General features: G+C 57.5%; 2 protein-coding genes across 2 annotated transcripts in view; both read left to right on the forward strand.

The window, feature by feature from the left end:
- Positions 1–20064, forward strand: part of LOC117639674 (neuroligin-1) — a 90389-nt gene extending 70325 nt beyond the window's left edge. The window contains exons 4-11 of the mRNA XM_034375549.1: positions 1558–1830; positions 5733–6133; positions 10871–11022; positions 14659–14807; positions 17140–17286; positions 18442–18530; positions 18669–19158; positions 19949–20064. Of these exons, the coding sequence (XP_034231440.1) occupies positions 1558–1830; positions 5733–6133; positions 10871–11022; positions 14659–14807; positions 17140–17286; positions 18442–18530; positions 18669–19158; positions 19949–20064 (1817 nt within the window). The remainder of the gene's footprint in view (positions 1–1557; positions 1831–5732; positions 6134–10870; positions 11023–14658; positions 14808–17139; positions 17287–18441; positions 18531–18668; positions 19159–19948) is intronic.
- A 1341-nt stretch (positions 20065–21405) lies between these two features.
- LOC117639769 (fatty acyl-CoA reductase 1-like) lies at positions 21406–24622 on the forward strand. Its single transcript, XM_034375662.1, has 9 exons — positions 21406–21484; positions 21589–21867; positions 22213–22461; positions 22896–23044; positions 23129–23238; positions 23412–23622; positions 23705–23947; positions 24052–24306; positions 24441–24622. The coding sequence occupies exons 1-9, from the start codon at positions 21473–21475 to the stop codon at positions 24523–24525; spliced, it is 1593 nt and encodes a 530-aa protein (XP_034231553.1). The 5' UTR covers positions 21406–21472; the 3' UTR covers positions 24526–24622.
- Positions 24623–24792: the final 170 nt, after the last annotated feature.

Genomic DNA, 24792 nt, shown 5'->3' on the forward strand with positions numbered 1-24792 from the left:
ATGCAAAACATCTACGCGTTCTATGAAAAATCTCTGCGCACTCTATTAAAAACCTCTGCGCACTCCAGAAAAGGCCTGTTCAAAGGCCCTAGTGTCTTAATAAGTACTGTACAAAGTCTAACCGCGTGAGTGAGACAAGGTGGCCGAGGGCAGGACTCTAGGTGGCTCTGTGAGTGGGACTCTAGGTGGCTCTGCGAGTGAGACAAGGTGTCCGTGGGCAGGACTCTAGGTGGCTCTGTGAGTGGGACTCTAGGTGGCTCTGCGAGTGAGACAAGGTGTCCGTGGGCAGGACTCTAGGTGGCTCTGTGAGTGGGACTCTAGGTGGCCCTGGGTGGCGTGGCCCGGTCCTGGGAGGGCTCGGCTTGGCTGTGCATGCATAAACCATGAGACACGGCCCGCCGGAGAACCGCTGCCGCCTTTTCGCAGTGGAGTGCCAGGAGGAAGGGGGGGGGGGCTTTAGGCTTCGCCACACATAATCAATCCCCGGCAGCTCAAATTGGCGAGGGAAGCACGTGTCTCGCTCGTTGGGCACTGCCGCGGGCAGTCCAGCAGAGACCATAAAAAAAAATTATTTTTTCTTGAAAAAAAAACTGTTTCTTTTAATTTAATTTTTTTTTTAAATTTCGGCAGCCAGAAAATTACTTTTTTCTCCAGCGTCATGTGTATAGACTGTCCGAATAACGGAAGAACCATGTGTATCTGGCTGCGGCTGCGCCCCCGGGCTGTTTTCTTTTCCTTATATTTGGTGGGGGAGTGCGGTGTGTGTGACCTGGCGTGGCGGGGTGGGGTGGGGTGGGGTCGGGCGGGGTGGGCTGAGGACGAGCACCCGACTGGCGAACCCCCAGTACCTCAACGATAACAACAAAAAAAGAGCAACGCGTTGTATGCCGAATGGTCGTGGAACGAAGTTGGATGCAATTTAATCTACTACGAAACCCCGCGGTCTCTTGCGCGTTATTGGTTCAATTTAGTCCGCTGCAAAAGTAGTTTTCTCTCCTGTGGGGAAAGGGGAGGGGCAGGCGGGGGCGCTCATTGGATTTCGGCGGCCAGGCGAATCCACCACGGCGTGCATTGGCTTTCAGTGTGCCACGCTCGACCGCCTGATGATTCGGTACGGCCACTTTCTCGTCTCTGTCTCTGTCGCACCTGTGCAGCGACCCACGGGAGTGCGAGAGAGAAGGCACACTGGCTGATTTGGGAAGCAGTCCAATCAGCGATTTCTCTCCGAGTCCGCCGTGGCTTTCCGACCCTCGTTCTGACCACATCCTCACTCCGAAAATTTTTGAATGCCACTTGATGACAATTTCAAGGCTGATTTTTCTAATCAGAATGTCATTAAACTAATGGATGACGTAGTTGTCACGTCCATGCTAGTACAGGAACATGGGTGAAATGGTCGTCCGAAATTGTCATCAATTTGAAAGTGGTGAAAAATGCCAGCCTCTCTCTTGTCGTGTGACAAGTGTCATGTTTTCAAGTGACCCTGCTGCAAGGACCCTGCAGGAGGCATCCGGTGGGGTTTTCAGCCGCTGCTTACAGTGTCTCTGCCTGTTCCAGAGCTGCTGCACCGGGTGGTACTGCTGTCGGGGTGCGCGCTGAGTCCCTGGGCTCTGCAGCGCGACCCGCTGGCCGTGAAGCGCCGCGTGGCGGAGCAGACGGGGTGCCACGGCGACCTGCTGGAGGACGACCTGGCGCCCTGCCTGCGCGCGCGCCCGCTGCACCAGCTGCTCGCCGTGCGCCTTGACCCGCCCCGCTTCCTGCCCGGCTTCGCCCCCTTCGTGGACGGCGCCGTGCTGCTCGGCGCGGGCTCCACCTCGCTCGGCGACCTGGGTAAGCACACTGAGAAAACCTCAACAACTTGTCTTACAAAGAAAAGCAACTCGCTAACACAAAGTGTTTTGAGCATGCATAAGCTTACAAAGAAAATACTTGGTAAACAGCAGCGGTGGGTTCACAGTGTGGCGGTTGAAGGGCATGACCGACTGAAAGCGAAGGTCTTGCAGTGCAGAGCGTAGCAACAGGTGGAGCTTGACCATGCCCCTGTTTATGAAACCAAGTGTTTTGCTCATTCCTTGAAACGTGGAGACTCAGTACATGTCGCTTCTCCGCGGCTCTTGTTAGAACGTCGTATGTAGCAGGGATCAACAGTGGTATCGGAAATCTCTAAAGGTTATTACTCTTTCTCGTTTTCATTCGAGTACGTCGATTTTCGCCGCAGCAATCGTTTGCAAATTGTGGGTTGTTTGAAAACAGTCCCAATTCCCCACCCTGAGTTCCCCCCTCCCCTTCCTCCCGGCTGACGGAGTGCCCGTAGCTCTTGCCGGTGAAACGTCCCCGGTTCGAATACAGCCTCCAGACGCAGCGCATTTCTCAGCCCTTATCCGTCACTGTCCCTGAAAGTAGCATAATGAACCCGTCCCTTCCGAATAAGCAACCCCATCCCCACCCCCTTCCCCCGTGCCCCTCGGGCATCCAATCTCTGCCCCTGAAATTTGTCACGGAGAATCGACGTGCGGAATGGCACCGAGTGGCCGCCTCGCCACGCCACGCCCCGCCCTATCCCGCCCCGCCCTATCCCCCCGCCCCTCCCCGCCCCGCCCCACCCCGCCCCGCCCCGCCCCACCCCGCCACGCCCCGCCCCGCCCCGCCACGCCCCGCGAAAAGACGGCTTCCCGCGCATTCTTCTGGCCCTTTCTTCAATTCTCTGTGTATGTATAGGGCCACATTGCCTGCGGCCCTTCCATACAGGGTCGCACAATACGCAAGAAGAGTTGCGGGAGCTGAGCCTATCTCTCTCTCTCTCTCTCTCTCTCTCTCTCTCTCTCTCTCTCTCTCTCTCTCTCTCTCTCTCTCTCTCTCCTCTCTCTCTCTCTCTCTCTCTCTCTCCCTCTCTCCCTTTCATTCCACGCTTACCCTGTTTAAAAACCCTTGGGAAACTTGGTGCGAAAAAGATTTTATTATTTCTATTTTGCGTAAGTTTCTGGCAGGTATGTGGAACAATAAAATCTATTTTTGAAAAGCGAACTTTTTGGAGATTTCCAATAGAGTTTCAAAACGCCTTTTTTTCGAGAGTTTCTTTAACAGTGTAGCCCCTGTATCCTGTCGTCCACATTATCGTGCCCACTTGTTTTTACCGCTCTCCGTTCCCTCCCTCTCACTCCCACTTTGTTTCTTCTTCCCCCACTTTGCACCCTCCCCCTCCCCTTGCCTCCTCCCCTTGCCTCCTCTCCCTTCCCCCTCCGCTCTCCATCCCCTCCCCTCCCCTGCCGCTCCAACGCTCCTTCTTTTGCACCTCTGTGCCTCCACCTCCCCTCCCCTCCCCCTCTCCTCCGTCCGCACCTCCCTGCCCCCTTCCCCTCCGCTTGCCCTGACCCTTGTCGCGAAGAAGGGAGGTGAGAAACGGGCAGTTCGGGCCGACGGGGTCGGGGTGGCGTGGCGTGGCGTGGCGTGGCGTGGCGTGGCGTGGCGAGGCGGTCCCGCGGCAGCAGACTGCTTCCGAACCGCCGCTTTCATCGCTCTGTCTCTGTCGCACTCATGGTCCGTCCCCGGCGGGGTGCGAGAGAGACAGAGCGACGACACGACGAATCTCCGGAACGGCAGGGCGGCCCGGGACGGTCCAGGAAGGGCGGTCGAGGCTGGAAATGCGGCGAACTCTTCAATCACAGTCTTCTCGGGCGAGGCGGCCCGGGCTGGGCCAGGCTAGGCTGGGCGATCACTGGTAAAACTAAAGCGTAGTTTCACCCTCTATTTACCAGCGATATCAATTTACGCTTGAAATCAAGCGTAACAGGCTCGTCCACCGAGATTCCCCCTATGCATGGGAAAATTTGAAGTGTACACTGCAAAGCCAGTGGTCAGTTACGTCTTCAAGTATAACTCTATGTGCTTCCTAACGCACACCAAGTCGAGGGGGTAACCACTCGCGTACAGTATACGCTGTAGTTTTTTCCAGTGATGCTTCCGCAAACGCTCTCTCCAAACTCGTCCCAACCGAACTAGCGACGCGCGAGGCACGCCAAGAACCGTGTCGGCTCGCCCTCATAATATTCTTTTCCTTCTTGCCCCGCATCGCGGTCCGCGAGTCCGTTGCCGCAACCGCGCTGTAAAGTCCAAACTTTCATCTTCTTTTCGTCCTTTTACTGCGTTGCCCGACCGCGGCCTGGCGGGCCTGGCGGGGGGCCTCGCCGTGGACGACGCCGCCTTCGGGCCCGCGACGTCCGCGACGTCGGCAGTGGAAGTTGGCCGCCTGCAGACTGATTCCGAGAGTCGTCGCTCTGTCTCTCTCGCACTCACGGGTGCCCCGCACAGGTGCAAGAGGGACAGAGCAACGACTCTCGGAATCAGTGTGCTGCTTTCCGAGTGTAGGCGCGCGCAATGCGGGCAGGGCGGGGCAGGGTGGCCGGCTTGTTAGGCCACTACACTGCAGGCAGAGTTTGGCAGGCCTGCTCCATCGGGGTCGGGTCGGGGAGGCTCGAGCCACCTAACCGCAACGGAGAGTGAAAACTAGCAGCCGCTGAGTGTAAGTGGGTGCATCGAGGGGCGGTGCAAGGCGGGGCGGGGCGGGGCGGGGCGGGGCGGGGCGGGGCGGGGCGGGGTTCGCGCTATCTCGTTGCACTTCCGTTCAAACAGTCTAGGGATGGAAGTTGTGCGTCCGGGGCGTCCCAGGCGCCCCGCCCCAAACTTGCCCCGGGAAGCCATTCAACAGTTGTTGGCGATGCAGCACGGCGCGTTCGGCCCCGCACCGCAATGCACCGCAATGCACCGCAATGCACCGCAATGCACCGCAATGCACCGCAATGCACCGCAATGCACCGCAATGCACCGCAATGCACCGCAATGCACCGCAATGCACCGCACTAATTGGATTGCCGCGCACGTGCGAGAGAGACGGTTCTTATCTCTCTCGGCGTGGAACTTGCAACGACGAAGAAAGCACTCCTGGCGGTCTGCGGCAGCAGAGCTTCTGTCTCTCTCGCTCCGCTGCGGGACGCCCCGTGAGTGCGAGAGAGACGGAAACACTGTTTGGAATCCGGTTCCGGACGTAGGCCGGAATCCCTCGGGCTCCTTGGAGGCCTTGGCCAGGCCTTGGCCTTCTTGCAGTGGAGTGGTCGGGCCTCCTGTTTCCGGAGGGCCGTGTCGTCGCTCTGTCTCTGTCGCACTCGAGGGGCGTGGCGTGGCGGTGCGAGAGAGACAGATTCCCTCGGAATGAGGCGGCTGCTCGCTCGCTGCGGAATGAATATGCCACGACTCGTTTGATGTATCGATGCTAACCAGGCAGAAGATGCGACATAAGTTGGACGCCTCTCTCTCTCTCCCTTGGCTCCGGCTCGCCCTGGGCCCGCCCTGCCCTCGTCGCACCCTGGCAGATTTATCGCAGTGGAGGCCGCGTAACGTTTTCCTAGCCCTGTCCTCGTTGCTCTAATGGGCTGCCAGTGAGTGCGAGAGAGAGGGACGGCGTTACGTGGGTATGTGGACGAACCCTATGGCTTGGCCGGGCTTGGCACACTGCGGGGAGTGCGTCCCATTTCGGGGGAATCCTTCCAAAGTTGGAAACATGAGTAAAAGGCTTTTTGTTGCTGCTTTTGTAACGGTATGATGCTGAAGCATTTCACCGCAAATCCATCATAGTACGTGTGCACAATGAACTATGATGTCTCGTACAAAATTGTACATAACTTTCCAAAACTTTTTGGATTTGTTATTCTCCGACTAAGTGTGTCTTTTGTCTGCAGGCGGCGGCGCCGAGCTGGCAGACTTCCCCACCCGGGACCTCATGTTCGGCCTCACCACCACCGAGTCCTACCTGGACCTGTCGGCGCAGGACCTCGAATTCGGCTTCAACGAGACGCGGCGGGACCGCATCCTCAGGACCTACGTGCGCAACGCGTACCTGTACCACCTCAACGAGATCTTCGCCACGCTCAAGAACGAGTACACGGACTGGGAGCGGCCGGTGCAGAACCCGCTGAGCGTCCGGGACGCCACGCTGGAGGTGCTCTCGGACGGACAGACCACGGCGCCGCTGCTGCGCGTCGGCTTCCTGCACACTGCCAGGGCGCGGGGCGGCACGCGCGGCGGCAGGACCTACTTCATGCACTTCAAGCACCAGAGCGGCGAGCGGGACTTTCCCCAGGTCGGTGCACTGTTAGGCTGTGAGGGTGTGGTTTTGTAGCGCCCGCCGAGTCGAGGCTAGGCCGCACGCTCAACACAGCTTCTCTCTCTCTCTCTCTCCCCTCCCCCGTCCCCTTTTGATCTCCCTTCTCTTCATTTTCAATCGCGGTACAGAGCGGCGATGCCTGGCCTCTCCCACATGGAGCTGCAGACTGTTTCCGAACGCTGCTTTGCCGCTCTGTCTCTCTCGCACCCCATACGGACCGCCCCATGAGTGCGAGAGAGACAGAGCGACGAGAGCGGTTTTCGGAATCAGTCTGCAGCGCCGCTGCGCTCACAAAGCCACCGCACCGCAGCATCAAGTTTCGGCCGGCCACGCGGCCACGCGGCCATCGGCGCAGCTTTCCTACACTGTCGCGGCGGATATTCGATACCCGCTCTTTCCCCGCCGAGTCCCGCGGCACCGAACAGAACTCGATCCGCGAGCCGAACGAGTTGGCGAGACCGTGCCGCGCCCGAGAAATGGGCACTTTTCAGCGACTTTCCCTCAGTGACAACGTGACGAAGAAAGGCTGTCCACTGGACGCGAAACGAACACCAACGCCTCGAGGCCTTCGCCGCCCGGGGAAAGCGGCGCCTAGTTTTCCCCATCGGTTTCCCACCCTCCTGGAAAAGGAGGTCGTTTTTCCCGGTTTTTCCTGGGTGACCCTTGGAAACCCGGACACTGGGCCGTACAGCTGAATTGGGGACCGGAGGGGGTGGCCAAAAAACTCAAGACACGTTTTGAGCTCCAGAGTCGCTACGCAGGACTCGAACTAAACGTGTGACCCCACCAATGGATTGCTCTCCGAACGAGGAATCCATTAATGGGGTCACACGTTCCGTTCGAGTCCCATTTAGCGATTTCGGATCCGGACCTCAAAACCCGTCCGGGATTTTGACCGCCTCCACCGGTCTTCTGGCCCACAGTGGAGTGGGGACTGCCTGCCAGGCCTCTGGAGGCTGCGCTGCGCCGGGCTGCGGCGGGGTGGGCTTGAGCCGGCTGGAGGCTTTTAGCCGCTGTTTCCTGGGGCCTTACTTATTCACCCCGTCTTAGGTATTGTGTTGAGCGAGTGATCAGCCTCTGGGCGTCGCAGTCGTCGCTCATGCGGGATGAACAGTGTCGCGCCGTCTCTCTCGCACTCGGCGGGCGGCCCGTATGGCCGTATGGGTGCGAGAGAGACAAACGCACTGTTCGGTACAGCTCCGCACGTCCTGGGTTTTTCATTCGGGGAGCGGCGCGTAGGCCGTGGACATTTCAACCCCACCCCCACGCAGCCACAGATCCCAATAAATATTACAGTGCTGGCAAGAAGAGCGCCGGCGAAAGGATAAATTGGTTTCGCTGGTTTCGCATTGCAGGTAGCGCGGGCTGGCTGGCTCCCTGGCGGGGCTGGCAGGCTGGGCTGGCGTGGGCTGCACAGTGGGCCAGAAGACCGGCGCAGGCGGCCAAAACTCTGGACGCGTCTTGAGCTCCAGAGTCGCTAAATGGGACTCGAACCGAACGTGTGACCCCACCAATGGATTTCTCTCCGAACGAGGAATCCCTTGGTGGGGTCACTCGTTCGGTTCTAGTCCTGTTCAACGAGTCCGGAGCACAAAACGCGTCTAGACGTTTGGCCGCCTCCACCGGTCTTCTGGCCCACTGTGGGCCGCCTACTGTCTGTGTGTCTCAGACAAGCGGGGTCGCTCCCACTCGTTCTGCCCCCGACACGCCGAGCCTGCAAAAAGAGCCCCGACTCGCCGCGGCATGACTAACGCAATCCTTCCTGTGCCCCTTCCCTCCTCCCTCCCCCCCCCCTCCCCCACCACCTCAAGCTTCACAGGGAGGCAAACTAATTCGCCGTTCTAATCCTCTCCGCCGCAGCCAGTTTTTCTTGGTTTTCTAAAGCTGTCCGCTCCTTTCCCGTATCCTGGTAATGGTTTTGCTGTTCGGGTGAAAGAGCGCAGAGAGAGAGAGAGAGAGAGAGAGAGAGAGAGAGAGAGAGAGAGAGAGAGAGAGAGAGAGAGAGAGAGAGAAACACCGGGGGGGGCAGTGAGTACGCTTAGGAGCTCGGTGTTGTGGGGTCGCAGATCAAGGAATGAAACCAAGGCCAACTGTATCCTGTGCCCCGAGGAACGAGTGTCTAAAAAGAAGAGGCCAAAACGAGTGTGTAAAAAGAAAGGGTCAAAACGAAACCCTGTTCTGTTTATTCGACTCCACATCTTTTTTTTAAATCCCTTTACGTTCCCCCTTTCCCCTTTTTTGCAGCCCCGTGTTCCCTACCTTGTTTGCTTTTCTTTGGCAGACACGAGACACGATACCGCACCCGAATACTACTTGAATGCGTTTCGGAATCCGCGACTTCGACTTCGACCTTCTGACCCCCGTCGTCGCGGTGCATGCAAACTCGAACGGAGAGAGAGACAGCCGAAGTCTTTGTTTATGATCATTTCGATTTATACGTACTGCACTTCCGCTTTGCAGCCGCCGAGGCCGGCCTTCCGTCGTTACGGACTTACGACGCGTCGTCGATGACGGAAACTTTTACAACGCTCTTCCCTCGTTTTTTTTTGTGTGCGTGTGTTTGTTTTACTGTGGCACAACGCGCAGTTTCGGGGGGCCAAAGCCTCGCCCTGTCGGAAGTCATGCATGGGGTGTACCCATTCGTGTAACACGCACACACACACACACACACACACACACACACACACAGACGCGAGTCGCGGGAGGCTGTTTTACGATCGCAGACGCCCACAAATATCCCTTAGATATGATTACTGACGTTCGTTCATACTCGCGCCGTATATTCAGATTTCGCCCGTGGGCGGCAGCAGGTGCACTGTGAGGCCCCACTTTTCCTTTAACTTCCCCCCCCCCCCCCCGCTGATTTTCCGAAACAAAAGTCCTGGACCAATCAGCGATGGGAACCTGGCGCGCTCGCTCCAGTTTGTTCGCCGTGTTTATGAGAAATCGGGGCTGGCGCGCGGGTAGCCCCGGGTAGCCTCGCGCGGGGAGATAATTTATTTCTGCGTGAGAATGTAGCCTCCCTCCACCCAGAGGGCAGCAGGGTGAGGATAAGCAGGTAGCGGAGGGCATGATATGGCTCGACTCAAACGACGCCGGGCCGCGCCGGGCCGGCCAGGCTTCGAATGGCGAAGTTTCAAGGAGTTTGCTGTGACTTGTGGCAGGTGGTCGTCCAGCAGGGTGCTCTGGATCTCCCCCACCCTCTCGCTCCCTCTATCTAACTCACCCGCGCCTCTCTCTCTCTCTCTCTCTCTCTCTCTCTCTCTCTCTCTCTCTCTCTCTCTCTCTCCCTCTCTCTCTCTGTGGAGAACACCAACGAGAGCTCTTATCGCCAACCACGCCTCCCCCCGGCAAGGACGCCGGCAGCACTGCAGCAGAATCGTGCTTTAAAAAAAAATACACAGCAAAAAGAGGAAGAAAAGTCGCAGTAAAACTCGCCCGCAGTGGAAACTTTTTTAATTTTGCCGTCCTGCATTTGTCTGCGTGCATACATATAAAAATTGTGGGCTGACAATGGCTCGGCGTTCGGCGGGGACGACTGGCTGGCTGTGTCACATGTCAGCGGCTGGATAGTAGTGTATGGGAGAGAAGGATAGGCGAGTGGGAACATCAGGGGTTGACTTTGCCAGGCAGTCAGGACGGACAAGCCGACAGCAGGCATTCAGGCAGACAGAGCAGGAGTGAAGGGACGAGGCAGGGTTCGACACAGGTGATCTGAACCCATGCCCTTTCAATGCCCTCGTTTCAGTACGGATAAAACTTCATTCAGTCGTTCATCAGGTCATGCATCAATTCATTCGTCATTCATGCATCAATTCACTCATCAATTCATGTAGCAATTCATTTATCATTGATCAATTAATTCAACCGTCCATTCATTCATTCATTCATTCATTCATTCATTCATTCATTCATTCATTCATTCATTCATTCATTCATTCATTCATTCATTCATTCATTCATTCATTCATTCATTCGTTCATTCGTTCATTCATTCGGCAAGCCAGTCGTTGATGACGTCGTTTCGACTCGCCATCCCTCACTGGGTGCTGGATTATCAATCAACACGAGCCTTGGTGGTTTATGGTCGTCCTTAGAAGCTCTATCCTCCCATCCTGCAGCCTATCCTAGCGTCCCAGCCGATCCGGCCGGAGCTCCCCCCGGCGCGGCACGGCGCGGCGCCCAGCCGTTAAAGGTTATGAGTGCCTTGACTCCAGCGAGCCGCTCCAGAACGCTCCAGAATCCCACATCCACTCCAGGCGCGCTCTACACGCTCTGCGCCAATCGGGGTCCGGCGCGAGGCTAGAATCGTTAGTCACGAGGCAATTCCCGTTGCCCGGGCGTAATTAATGAAGCTAGTTCGGCTCGTCTGGTGCACCATTTTCTTATCGTCTATGCTTTACCCCCTTTTTTGGAGGTCGGCATTTGTTCCATTCTCTTTTTCTTGCGGCGGCGACTGACTTTCATGAAGCCATGAAGGAAAGCTGGGGGGCTGACCGAGCGGCCTCCATTTCCACTCAAGTTCCGGCAGGCTTTACCGTTAAATTGTTCTGGAAAACGCGCCCGTATTCATTATACATTCAATCTACAGGAAAAACAATAAAAAGGAAAACACACGCAGGCCCGTGTAGTATTGCGGTGGCACGGCCGTGGCAAGGCGCAGCGAAGTTGGCCTTTGTTTTGTTTGTTTTTACCAGTGTGGTTGTTTTGCAGCGGTCGGGCAGCGTGCGCGGCGAGGACATCCCCTACGTGCTGGGGCTGCCCCTGGTGGGCGGCAGGCCTTTCTTCCCGCACAACTACAGTGGCCCGGACGCGCAGGTCTCGCTCATGCTCATGAGGTACCTCGCCAACTTCGCTCGGAGCGGGTGAGTACTTTCGGCCAACACACATCTAGTGTGTGTTTTGAGCAAACATAAGCTTAGAAATAAAATACTTCGTAATTTACGATCTATTTCTTCGTATAGTAAACAGATATATGCTTAACATATTTCGCAAGGTTTAAGCGTGTGGGTACCCGATTGGGACCACTCAGACCAATGACTTTTGCTGTTCCATTTCGCAGACATGGCTTTACTAACGAACTCTTTAAAAAAAAAATGTTAAAATTAAAGCTTTCAACATTAATTACCTGCCTGCCGGATCGCTCTGCACGCTCGGTCTCTCTCTGTCGATTGAGTTGTATTTCGTTTTTTTTTCGCCAGTTTGCGGGTATCGGTGCCTTTGGCGCGTTTTAGCGGTGGGTACACGGACGGGGAAACGTTCGTCCCTCGGAATCGGTCCGACACGCCGAACTTTCACAGTTGGCGGTGAAGTCGTTGAAATTCAGGGATGAAAGATGAAATACGGCCACTGCGGAGTGCGTCCAGACCAAACTCCTAACTCCATTTCAATTTTTTTTTCCTACTGCTACTTTGTGGCGGCGTGCAGTCAGTATGCAAGAGGGTCACCAGGCCACGGACCAGCGGGGAGGGAGGGAGAAGGACGACCGGAGAGAGGGAGAAAGGGAGAGAGAGACAGGAAAGGACGGCGCTGGGTCGGGGATTGTGAAGGTCGAGAAAGGGATTTGAGGCGAGGCAGTTTGGTGCGGCGGCACGGCCGGCCCGGGCCTGTGAGGGCTGCGAAGGCTGGCAGGGCCGTTAAGGTGACCTGCGGAAAGGCCCTAAAACAGGCTGGCGTTTAGAAAGGGGGCAGCGGAGCGCTGCGAAGCGAAACCTTTTGCCGGTCCCACATTCGGTTTGCCTGTGTGTGGCGCGGCGTAGCGTGGCGCGGCGTGGCGCGTCACAGAAAGTGACACAGAAATGAAATTCCCCGCGCTCCCGGCGCGACTGCGTAGTCACTGCGTGACTGGCTCTGGGTCAGTGTTGTGACGCCAGGGACCGCCCTCTGTGTGCATGCTTTCATAATTGCACCCTCCGCTTCCTCGCCACTCTTTATTTGTAAGCATTTTTACTTTCGGAAGTCACAAAATAAAGAGAAGGGCCAGTTTAAAAATTATTTCAAGAAATCTTGAGTGGTTTGTTTCAATCAACTTTTTCAAACTTTTTTCGCTTGTTTTGGTCTTTTAGAGAGTTGACCCGAGGTCGCTGTTTTGTCGAAATCCGTACGACGCGGCCCCGGGGCCCGAGCATCACCACACAACTCAGTCCGAAAAGCAATATAGAAATTCGGCCGCCATAAACGCCCGCGGAGCCCGTCCGTGCCTCTCGCTGCTTTCACCCCGAGCCTTCGGTTAGAGATGGGCCTTTGGTGGCTCAATGCGTGTCTCTGGCTCACCCTTGGGTCGTGCCTTTGGCTGATCCTTTGGTCGTGGCCGACCCTGACCCTTTGGTCGTGGCCGACCCTGACCCTTTGATCGTGGCTGACCCTGACCCTTTGATTGTGACTGACCCTTATAAGCCGACCCTTTGGCCGTGGCTGACCCTTATTGGCCGACCCTTTGGTCGCGGCTGACCCTTATTGGCCGACCCTTTGGCCGTGTCTGACCCTTTGGCCTATCGTGCCTTTCCCTGACCCTTCACCCATGCCTAGCGTCATCTGCTCGCTTATTGCAGGTCCAGCACCGCAGGGCTGAAGGGCTGAAGGGCTCGGCGTGCGAATAAGGCTCGAAGGGCCCCGCAAGGCCGCAACAACGAAGGGACGAGAGGGGGACCCTCCCGGAAGCGGCCTCGAGGACGCCAGCATTGCCGTCTATAAATTGTGGGCCACATTTTGTTTCGAATTGTGTGTGTGTGTGTGGGTGTGTGTGTGTGTCCTCCGCTCTGCGCCGCGCTCCGGCGCCGTGGACGAGCGGGGAGGGTCGGGCCTAACTCGGATCACGTATACGGATGTCAGCACACCACGGCCATTTACCCGTCGCAGGGCGTGGCAGGAAGGACTGGGGCGGGGCGGGCGGGGCGGGGCGGGGCGGGGCGGGGCAGCAAGCGGGTTGGGTCGTCCGGAGCGCAGCCTCTCGTGGCCGAGCCCGGCCCGGCCCAGGGCAGCACCGCGCTAGCTGCTGCAGACGAGTCGGGATCGGCTTCGCGTTTGGCTGGAGGCAAGACTCGTCGCTCGGAATCAATGCAAAGCAAGCAGTGTGGGGGAAGAGGGAGGCGGCGGCGTGGAAAGCAATAAAATGACCGCAACGCTCAAACATTATTGACCAATGCATTGTGATTTTGGTTTGCTTTTTTCCCCTGTGGTGTTGGCCTGCCTGCACGCGCGAAACTCCGCTTGATAGTTCAATCATCGGTTGGTACTCTTTTTGCTTCGCGTGCGGCACGCGAGTGGGTGGGAGGTGTTCTCCTACACTGCCGGATGGAGGGTAGGCCTCGGCCTGCAAAGCCGGGACCGCTAGAACCGCCAGGGCAAGTTTTGCAGCGTTATAATGACGCGTCGATCAGCAACAGGTGTCGCCAGGCGACTTGGCGACTTTGGAAGTTTCCACAACGTCTTACCACATCAGTGTCAATGCCTCCCCCTCCCCTCCTCCTCCTCTCCCCGTGCCACCCTTCTCCTCTCGCCTCGCAGCGTGCATCTAAGGCCGCCCAGAACCGGAAATGCGACGCGGTTTTCTTCCCGGCCTCTCTCTCTCTCTCTCTCTCTCTCTCTCTCTCTCTCTCTCTCTCTCTCTCTCTCTCTCTCTCTCTCTCTCTCTCTCTCTCTCTCTCTCTCCCCGGGCGGGGGTGTGCACACCGAGGTGCACACCGTGGCGGAGGCGTCAAGTTTTCCCGCGCGCGATTGCAAACGTATGGTTCCTTTTAGCGGCGTTCGGCGGCGTTGCGGCGTTACGGCGCCTGGGCGCCACCGAGCGCACCTGGGTACCAATGCGGCAAGCGGGGCCCTCTCATTCCGAGAGTCGTCTCTCTCGCACCGGTGCGGGACGCCCCACGAGTGCGAGAGAGGCAGAGCGACGAAAAACGACTCTCGGAATCAGTCTGCTGGGCGCGCTTTGGGTGTATGCGGGTCACAATGCGTCGCGCAACGGAAACTGTGTCGTGCGAATAGTGCCTACGCCAAAGTGTGTGGCAGCATTCATGGGGAGTGGCCGGGCTGAATGAGGACACATTTTAGGGCGGGCGCGTCAGTGTGTGTGGAGAGAGAGAGAGAGAGAGAGAGAGAGAGAGAGAGAGAGAGAGAGAGAGAGAGAGAGAGAGAGAGAGAGAGAGCAGTATGCTCTATGTGTGTGTACGGGAGGGGGAGTCACGCTTTAGCGCGTGGGCCAACGCCAGTGTCTATAGGCTCGACTCGAAATATCCCTTTCTGAACTACTTGTTGGCATTGCGGACTGCGGGACGTTTTTACCCTTCCACACAATCGCACCACGAAAGGCAAAATCGGTTCCTGGTTTTCCCAGGTACCCTACATTACTGTGACATAGTCTATTTCCAGGGAGCTCCTGATAAAACAAGAAGCCGGTTTTGCCATGTGGAGTGTCTCGTGTTTGACTCCTGTCCCTTGCTCCATTCCGGTCAGACCTCACCTTGTCTGTTTATTTGACCGCGTTGCTGTCGGTGGTGTTGCAGGGACCCCAACAGCGCCATGGACAACGTTCCTCGCGCGCCGACTGAAAACCCCGAGGACTCCGGCCTGGGGCTGGGGCACAACATGGACCTGGAGCCGCCGCCGTTCTGGGACACCTACGACGCCATCAACCAGATCTACCTCGAGCTGGGTGAGTTGAGTCGCCTGCTTCCCGCTGCCTTCGCTGCCTTTGCTGATTCGTCGCCCTGTCTCTCTCGCACTCACGGTGCTTCTACGGGAGCGAGAGAGACAGGGCGACGAAAACGACTCTCGGAATCAGTCTGCTGCCTTCCTTCTTTCGCATGCATTCCGCCGAAGGTGAATATCGTTTCGCGTTGGTTTTCGCCTTTTCGCCGCCTGGCTCGGCTTCTCCTTATGTTTTCGTTGCCCCCGTCGAACCAGATCCATTTTCGCGCACGGCGACCGAGACCGCTTCTAGAGTCGCTTTCGCCGCCCTGTCCCTCTCCCACTCATGGGGCGTCCCGTACGGGTGCGAGAGAGACAGAGCGACGGAAACGACTCTCGGAATCAGTCTGCTGGCTGGCTTGCTTCCAGGTGATTGGCGTCCACTTTCCGCGCGGCCGAACCGAACCGAACCGCCACATTTTCCATTTTCCTTTTCCCGGCGGCTTTTCCCCCCCGCAAGTTACGCTCGGACCAGTGCACCCCGCGGCGCCGTCTCCGCTGCGCCTGTTTGCGATTGGTTCGTCTTGGCGGTCGGGTTCACTGGGCTGATTAACGCTCTGCAAACATCGCGGCCGGCCTATGGACGCTCTGTCTCTCTCGCACTCATGGGGCGTCCCGCAGGGGTGCGAGAGAGACAGAGCGACGGAAGCGGCGCAGCAGGCGGGCCATCCAGCAGCGTGATGTATGGGGCGCCGATGACATCACACCGCTCGATGAGGGTTCGAATACCGACGCCGCCCCACCACCAATAACTTTTTTGTGTGTTTTCGGTTGCTTCTTTGACCTTTGCACCGGTGATGTATTACCGGCGGAGCGAGGCAGCCGCCGCCGCGGCGCGCTGGACGCTGGATTTTTCATCCCGAGCGCCATTTGGGCGAGTCTAGGCCGATTCCGAGAGTCGTCGCCCTGTCTCTCTCGCACTCATGGGGCGTCCCGCGTGGGTGCGAGAGAGACAGAGCGACGGCAGTGTGCCGGGCGAGATGGGCGAGTCCCGCCGCAACCCGATTGCCCGGCGTGTCCTCCCCTCCATCAAGTCGTCGGGAGGTCCTGTGGGAGTTAACCTCTTCGCGCCTCGCAGCCTGGAAGGCTAGGGCCGGGACGAGGCATCACGCACTCCCCCCCCCCTCCCCTTTCCTAATCAAATCCCGACAGGGGCTAATCCGGGGGCTCCTCGAGTCGGTCTAGGCCGCCTATAGAAGCTTATTAAGGGAAGTCCCGGCCCGGCTGCGGCTAAGTCTGCGGCCCTGCGCTGCCGCGGTGCGCCGCCCTCAGGGCTTAAAAATAAAAATACCGCATCGACACTTTTTTGTTCTTGTTTGTTCTTGTTTCTTCACCTTGGTGGCTTGGGCTTTTGGGCTAGCCTTTGCGCTCTGAGCCAAGTTTAGATCTCCTTACAGTCCTGACCCACAAGGCCCCGCCTCGAGCTTGTCAGTACAGATAGATATTCACCAAAGGTTTTCCCCGCGTGTCTTTCTGTTTGGACGATGCTTTATTTTGGCGGAAATGCCAGCCTGCAGTCTGATGCCGAGAATCCTCGCTCTGCCTCTCTCGCACCTATACGGTACGCCCCATGAGTGCGAGAGAGACAGAGCGACGAAAACGACTCTCGGAATCAGCCTGCTGCCGGGGCATCGCCGGGCTTCGCCGGCTTGGAGGCCCCAGCATGGCCTCAGCCAATCAATGCCGTGCCGGATTTTTGGCCCGGCTAGATTTATGTGGTGGTTCTCACGTGCCTGGCCACCCCGGGGCGGTGCGGGGCCGCGCGGCCCCCGGACACACAGTGCGGCAATCGGCATGGGGCCCCGCAGACGCCCTCCCTCCTTCTCTCTCTCTCTCTCCACCGCCGTGGTCCTGTCGGGGGAACGGCCCGGCCCTGCCCACTTTTGTCGGGGGGCGCAACCGTATTTTCGGGTTCGCTTTTCGTTGCTGGCTTTCTGCCGCGTCACGTGCGCTGGGAAAAAATGTATACTTTTTTCATGTGGTGTGTACCCAAATTTGAAAAAAAAAAGTTTTTTCCCATGTGTTTTAAATTTGGAAAAAAAAATTCATGTGTTGTGTATCCAAATTTGTAAAAAAATTTCCGCCCCGTGAATTTTTTTTTAGGACCATATAGTTGCTTTTAGTGTAGTGTGGGTTTTCACCCGGGCGTAGCCAAAAGTTCCGCCGCACGACGTCTGATTTCTGCGGCTTTCGTTTCCACAAAACTTTTCCGGGGTTCTCGTGAAATGGTTGTTCGAGGCGGCTGCCGCGTGCTGTGTGCTCCGATCCTTATTGGCTTTCTCTCCCTCTGATTGCAGGCACCTCCACCAAGACCGAGAGCCACTACCGCGGCCACAAAATGTCCCTCTGGCTCAACCTGCTGCCCCAACTGCACCGGCCCGGCCTGGACGAGCTCAACATGAGGCATCACCACTTCCAGGAGGAAGGCGCCCAGTATTATGACGGTACGTCCCCTCGCGCTCGACACTCTGAAAGTCTTTTCAGTATGATTCTCCATTTTGGCCGCCTCGCCGGTCCTCTGGCCCACAGTGCGTCGGTCTGATCCGTTTCTCGTGGGATGGGTCGGGTGGTCCACCTGAGCGTTCTTAATTGAGTGGGTTCCTTCCCGGAAGGCCCGTGTTGACACATCGGTCGGTACCGCCGGCAGCAACGGCACGGCACTGCCGGGCACTGTCAATACCCCGCCAGGCACTGTCAATACCGCGCGAGGCACTGGAAACCACTTGGACGCGGGGTATCGCCGGATCACTCGCGAGAAGTCCCGAAATCGAAGCGCACTGACTAAATTTCTCCAGAATATTTTTTTTCTGTTTCATTTTTTGTGGTCATGTGGTTATTGTCCGTCTCTTTCTTTTCGGGCGCGCGGCTCGCGGTGAGGCCCTCGCGCTCTCTCCCTCTTGTCGCGATAAGTGTCCCGACCATGTTTTATTCATAAATGATAATCAAACAGCGCCAGTGTTTACATAGAATTTGCTGCTACTGACCTGGCCGGGTTTGGCGCGTCCGAAGAGTCGCCCTCGGAGAGCAAAAAGGGGCAGGACGAGGGGGAAATCCCCGCCTATCAAACTTTCATGCATTTTGCATCGTGTGCGATGCGCCCTACTGCCGCGCGTTGCCAAGGAAATGTTGCCGTCAACCCACACGAGGGTCTCATCCACTCCCCGCCGCGACCCGCCACGCCCCGCCACGCCTCACCCCGCCCCGCCCCGCCCCGCCCCGCCCCGCCCCGCAGTCTGCGCTGCTTTCTTAATAAACGCATCATGTCTGCGCTGCCAAGCCTGGCCGAGCTTGGCCAAGCCGCACTCTTTATCAGCCCCTCGCTGCCAACAATATCCGCCGCGATGAAGTGGCGGGGCGGGGCGGGGCGGGGCGGGGCGGGGCGGGGCGCGGCGCGTGGGCGGATGAGTTGCATTTGCATGAGATTGGCGGGGTGGGGTGCAGCGACAGCACTACTAGATTGCGAGGCAAAAGTCAAGCCGGCGCGGCTGAGAGCGAGGCGGTTCAACTTGGTTCAGCCAACCGGGGCAGCTCTGGACCTGAAAACCTCTAATTAATGCTTAAGTTTGTTCAAGTCTTAACGCGCCTCTGTTGTTGCGCAGGCTCGGTGCGTCCGCAGACCTTCCAGCGGCCGGTGCCGCAGGTGCCGCCGCCGCCGCCACCGCCGAGCACGCCGACGACGCCGTCCGAGACTCCCTCCTCCGCGGCCGCCGCGCCGGGCGTGGTGGCCAACACGGCCGGCGCCGCGCCCGTCACCACCGAGTGCCCCCCGAACGGCACCGCGCTGGCCGCGGCGGCCGCGGCGGCAGCAGCAGCGGCCGCGGCTGCGGCGGGCGGCCCGGGCGCCATCAACGTGGAGACGCTGCGGCCCAACAACAACAACGTCAACAACAACATCCTGCTGCGCAAGTTCGCCAACAGCCACTACCAGAGCTACACCACGGCGCTGTCCGTCACCATCGCCGTGGGCTGCTTCCTGCTGCTGCTCAACATCCTCATCTTCTTCGGCATCTATCACCAGCGCGACCGCGCCAGCAACGCCGAGAAGAAGAAGAAGCAGCGCAAGAAGAAGGAGGAGCTGGCGGATAGCTGCTCCAGCAGCTCGGCCGACGGCCACCACCTGGAGACCAAGCACGCCCTGGCGGCGCTGGTGGACGAGATGCCGGGCCACGGCGGCCACGGCGGCCACGGCATGGCGGGCATGTCGGGCATGGGCCTGGCCGGGATGGCGACCAGCCCCATGGTGGACATGCCGCTGCAGGAGTTCAACTGCTCGCCGCCGCCGGGCTCCAAGCGGCCCATCGCGTCCAACGCCGCCGGTCCGAGCCGGGGTCCGAGTCGAGGGCCTAGTCGAGGGCCGAGCCCCGGGCCCCAGGGCTTGGGGGCGGTCGGCGGGCTGCTGGGGGTGGGGTCGTGCTCCAGCCTGGCGGGGGTGGGGGTGGGCCCGGGGGCGGGCAGCGTGCCCGGCAGTGTCCACGGCTCGCAGACGTGCCTCCCGGACCCGCCGCCCCCGCCCAAAGGCCAGCCGCCCGGGCCGCCGGGGCAGATGTGCAACAGCCTGGGGCCTCTGGGGCTGGGCAACAGCCTGGGCATCCTGCGGTCGCAGGGGTGCCCGTCGACGCCCGGCTCCACCAAGAAGAGGGTCCACATCCAGGAGATCTCAGTCTGAAGCGCGGCCGTCGGTCGACACGAAGCAGTTAGTGATGGTGTTTGTGATAGGCGAAGTCACGGCAGTGGTCCTTCCCCACGCCGCGGCTCGCCACCGCCACAGTAAACTGGTAAACTCGTACTCTGTGGCCTCCAAGGGCTCGCACAGCCCCTGGTCTTGGTCGCGAGTCCAGAATAGTCTGACAAGGAGCGTCTCTCCGAGGAGGTTCGGTTCGTTGGCTGCTCACTGCCGAGAGGACTTGACTCGATAGGTCACGGCGAACGAGCCACCTCCAGGTTGCCAACGCGCAAAGGAGGAAGGGACATTCTCCAGATCAGTTTGCTCATGAAAAAGACATTATTCCTCTAAAGTGTACTGTATTTATTAGTTTTTATTTTTGGAGAGTGTTATGAACAAAATTCATAAATAAGTGTGCAAAACCAAATAATACTGCCTAAAAGGATATAATGAATCATCTGATATGGGCACAATTGGAAAGAATTTTACAAAGGACATTTTGTGGTTGTTGAGCAAACTCTGGCTGTTAGCTGGGAGTGCTGCTTACAGCTTTGAGTGAATTGAATTTTATTGTGACTGGTACATTTCCTATAGCAAATTTTATCTTTCCCATATGGCATTTCAAGATGCTTTCAAAAATTGTAACCACAACTAGCTCTAATTCTTGTTTTATGACACTTTTAGATAGATAGTGCAAAAGAACAGGCCAATAAACACACAAATTGAAAATTCAAGAATGAGCCATTGAAAAACTAAAGTTTTCACCAGGTCCCTCATATGACATGTATATAGTTTTACATCATATTTTTCAGAACATTTCCAATTTTTTGTATGAACGTGCCAAAATACTATTAGATTTTAGTTTTGTTGATTTTCTGTTCTGACCGAATCAGTTCAGTTTTAAATGATTTGTTGAAAAATGAAATTGCTTGTTCTTCAGAGTGTTAAGAAGCCAATGAGTTGTATGAGTTATAATAAAGAAAGTGGGAGGTGTTGCGTAATCAACTCATTGCCTGTGACATGATCACCATGTGGTCAGTACCATCATCGAAACATTCCTCACATGTAATGTGTGAAAATAAAATTTGGCTCAACCGCTGACTCTCCGACAAACCACTCTGTAATGACTTGGAAAATGGCATCTTGATTACAGGTTTAACAGTTTCCCCCACTCCCAAATAATAATAAAAAAACATGGATATTTTGGTTTTTTGGTGCATCCTCTGTAGATTTCAACCACCTCACATTCGACCTGCTCAGTAGAAGTGTTGTGTATAAATATTGAATCAAAAGATTCAATAATCACATTTGAGAGAACAACAACTCAACCAGCGCTACAAGAAAAAAAAAACAAGAAAAAAAAGAAAAAAGAAACACTAAACATTGCGTTAATTATTTCGACATCCTCGGTGAAGACGACCAAGACAAGATTTCAATAACTTCAGAGTTTAGGGGACGGGAAGGACTGTCAAAAAGTACAGTGAATCCCATACAATAACGGCTGTTTGAAAATTGATGGGACTCGTGCTGTAATTTCATTCCGACAGTGAACAGTGACCTCTTGCGAAGCTATTCATTCAGGAAAGGACAGAGGTAAATTTGGAGCCACGAGTGGCATTGTAAACCTAGCACGCCGAGTACTCTGCCATGCAGGGCAATGCAGGGTCGCGCTGCCCAGAGGGACGCTCCAAAGGCACGGGGACAACGCCCGCCACCGGCAGCACCGCCGGCGGCAAACAGTTGTACTGATTAGTAGTCACTATTGTTTTCGGCGGCGCCGAGTGCGGAGGGGCGGGGCGGGGGAGCGGCTGGCCGGGGGAGGGGAGGGGAGGGGAGCGGCACGTCTGGCCGTAGCCTGCCGTGGCCAGGGCGAGGGGCGACTGAGTCGTGACCTGGCGGGCGGGACAGGCGGGATTCACCCACACTACTCGTCGTCGCGCCGCGCGGTGCACACCTCGCCCTCCGCCATGGATATCGACGTGAGTGTCGAGCCTCGTCCAGCATCCTGCGTCTCCTGCGTCTCCGGCGTGGAGAGGCCGCCTCGGCCCGCCAGTGCCGCCACTGAGGGCACTCCTCGTTGCAGATGGACAAGTACCACGCCGAGCTGTACCGGCGGCAGCGGCGGGTGAAGCAGGGCCGCGAGGCCCGCCGCGACGCCGGCGTGTACGACGCGCTGCCCTCCGTGCCCGCGCTGTTCCGCCACAAGGACGTCCTCATCACGGGCGCCTCGGGCTTCCTGGGCCGCGTGCTCGTCGAGAAGCTGCTGCGCTGCTGCCCCGACCTGGGCACCGTGTACATGCTGCTGCGGCCCAAGAAGGGCGTGGCGCCCGCGGACCGCGTCAACGCCATCGTCGACGTGCCGGTCAGTCCGCCGCGGCCACCTAATCCCGGACGCGTTTTCAGCTCCAGAGTCGCTTCACGGGACTCGAAACGAACGCGTGAACCCAAGATGCCTCAGAAGTCCGGATGCTGCAAGCGGGTGCTGGCCATGGCCATGGCCTCCCCGGTCCAGAACGCCTGCCAGCAGCCGCTGGGCCACATGCCGTGCTCGCCCGTGCGGCGGGCTGGCCTACCCTCAGCTTGGCAGGGGCTCTGACTCCAGCCTTCCCCCGGTGTCTCCCCCAACAGTGTATCCACCTACAGTGTCTCCCCCTACAGTGTATGCACTACAGTGCCTCCCCTACAGTGTGGCCCTGCTTGCTTGCAGCTGTTCGAGCAGGTGCGTCGAGAGCACCCCGCGGCGCTGGGCAAGCTGGTGCCGGTGGCGGGCGACTGCTCCGAGCTGGGCCTGGGCCTGAGCGCCGAGGACCGCGGCCTGCTGCAGCGCCGCGTCGCCTTCGTGTTCCACGGCGCGGCGTCCGTGCGCTTCGACGACCCGCTGCAGAAGGCCGTGCTGCTCAACACGCGCGGCTCCAGGGAGCTGGTGGAGCTGTGCCGCGGCATGGAGCGGCTCGAGGTGAGGATCTTCACAGTGTCGCACGCGTCGCGCAAGGGCGTGCATAGCACTGTACGCTTCGCGAACGGCGCAGTTTGTGTTACGCGTCGGTTCCACCAGTGCAGTGACTGAGTGACGGCCGCGGCTGGGTCGCGGGGTCACCGCCTGTCACCCGGCCGCCCGCCGCCGCCCGCCGCCGCCCGCTAGGAACTCGCACGGACGTTCCGCGTCAAACAATCCGGCCCTAAACGTGGCGTATTTTCTTAGAACCGGTCTCATTCGTTGTTTCAAGAGTAGCAAATAACAAACACATGTTTTCGGAAAAAAAATTATATTAAAAACTTTGGTAGTAAATTTTGAAAGTTTGAAATTCTTTATTTGAAATGAAATGAATGTCAGTTTGTGCTGAATAAACACACTTGAATATCGAACTGATGGAGTGCCGTCTCGGCCAGGCTCTTGTCCACGTCTCCACGGCGTACACCAACTCCAACCAGTGGCCCATCGAGGAGAGGCTGTACCCGACGGAGCTGGACTGGAGGGACGCCATCCACATCGCGTCCAACCCCTCCATCGCCGGAGTCTTGGACAAACTCGGGCACAAGTAAGACTGGTGTTGGTGCCACCCTCGAGTGCCAGCTCCGGGGCAGAGTCCTACAGTGGTGACACCTGAGGTTTTCTGCCACAGGTTTTTGGGCTTCCACCCCAACACGTACACCTTCAGCAAGGCCCTGTCCGAGCAGGTCATGGGGGAGGCGGCCGCCTCCTTGCCCGTCATCATCGTCAGACCGGCGATCGGTGAGTGGTACACTGGCGTTGCACAGTGGCGTTGCCTACCGAAGAACCAAAGCAATCGACAAGCAACGGCAGGAACCAGTTTGCGTGCCGCCTAGCGGCCTCGCTGTGCACTTGGTACAGACCTTGTGACCAATGGGCGTTCTGCTTTTGACGATGCAACGTTTACAATGCAGTGGTCGGCGCGGTGAACGAGCCGCTGGCAGGATGGCTGGACAACGTCAACAGCCCGGCGGCCATGTGGATGGCCGTGAACAAGGGCGTGCTGCGGGCCTGCGAGCTGTACCATCCAGACTCCCTGCAGGACTACGTGCCCGTCGACTTGGTGACCAAGGCCACCATCCTGGCGGCGTGGGCCAGGGCCACCGAGCAGGACCTCGACACTGGGTACGTCGAGGACAGTTTCAACCTGTCGGTTCTGGGTCGCTGGTGGTGAACTCGGCGGTAACTGGGTCCTCGCTCGCCTCAGCGACGGCGCCGTCCCCGTGGTGAACGTGGCCATCACCGACGTGCACCCCGTGACGGGCAAGATGATGCTCGACATCTTCAGAGGCAGCGGCAGACAGGACGCGCCCTACAGCAACGCCATCCGCTACCCTTGTCTCTTCACCTACCGGATCCCCTTCGTCATCCAGATCTACAACTTCTTCTACCACCTCCTGTTCGGCGCAACCGTGGACCTCGTGCTCAGGCTGGCCAATCAGAAACCGATGTGAGTTCCAGCCTCCCTTGCGGCAGGCAGCACAGCAGCAGGTGGCAGCCCCTGCGGCGTCACATTCGCTGGACTCAGCCAAACGTCTGTTTTTTTTTTTTCAGGCTCATGAAGGTGTATCGGAGAATCGAGCTTACCACCAGAGCTTTGTCTCCTTTTACGCGGCGGCATTTTAAATTTGACACTCACAAATTTTGGAAACTCCAGTTGGTAATGCATCCCGATGACGAAGTTAGATTCGACTATGGCATCGACAAATTTCACCCTGTCGTCGACGGCGCGAATCAGGTTGAGGGAATCCTGAGGTACGCCTTGGGAGAGGAGTTCGACCGGGAAAAAGGCCTTCGTCACATCAACAGGTAGGAAATGGAAAGGACAGTCACGTTGCCTAACCAGGGATCTAGGCGACCCTTTCCGCCGGGCTAGCTGCTTCCTGGCTGTCTTCATTTCTTTAGGCGGAATCAATTGTAATATACCTGGATTTTTTTTCCAGATTGTTTTGGCTTGAGGCGGCGTTCTATGGTTTACTGGTTGCAGTTCTGCTGTATTACTTCCAGCCATTTTCACATCTATGGTAATAAGGAAGGATTGAATGTAAGAAGAACTATGTCACGGCGAGGCCTTATATAGGTTGAGTCTGTAAGGAGTAAAAGTCAAGTGAAATGGACTATTGGATTCTATGTTTTCTTGAGTGCCCAGCCGGGTGTTGGAAACGACATCGGTTCCACGTAGAATCGATTCGACGTCGTTTCGAACACCGAAGGGAGCCGACGGCGGGAACTCTTTTGCATCTTAGAGGGGAAAGCTAGCCCTTAGACAGAGCTGCGCCACCAAGGTAGGCCACC

The sequence above is a fragment of the Thrips palmi genome, unplaced genomic scaffold (genome assembly GCF_012932325.1).
Source record: "Thrips palmi isolate BJ-2018 unplaced genomic scaffold, TpBJ-2018v1 HiC_scaffold_11, whole genome shotgun sequence".
NCBI classification, from domain to species: domain Eukaryota; kingdom Metazoa; phylum Arthropoda; class Insecta; order Thysanoptera; family Thripidae; genus Thrips; species Thrips palmi.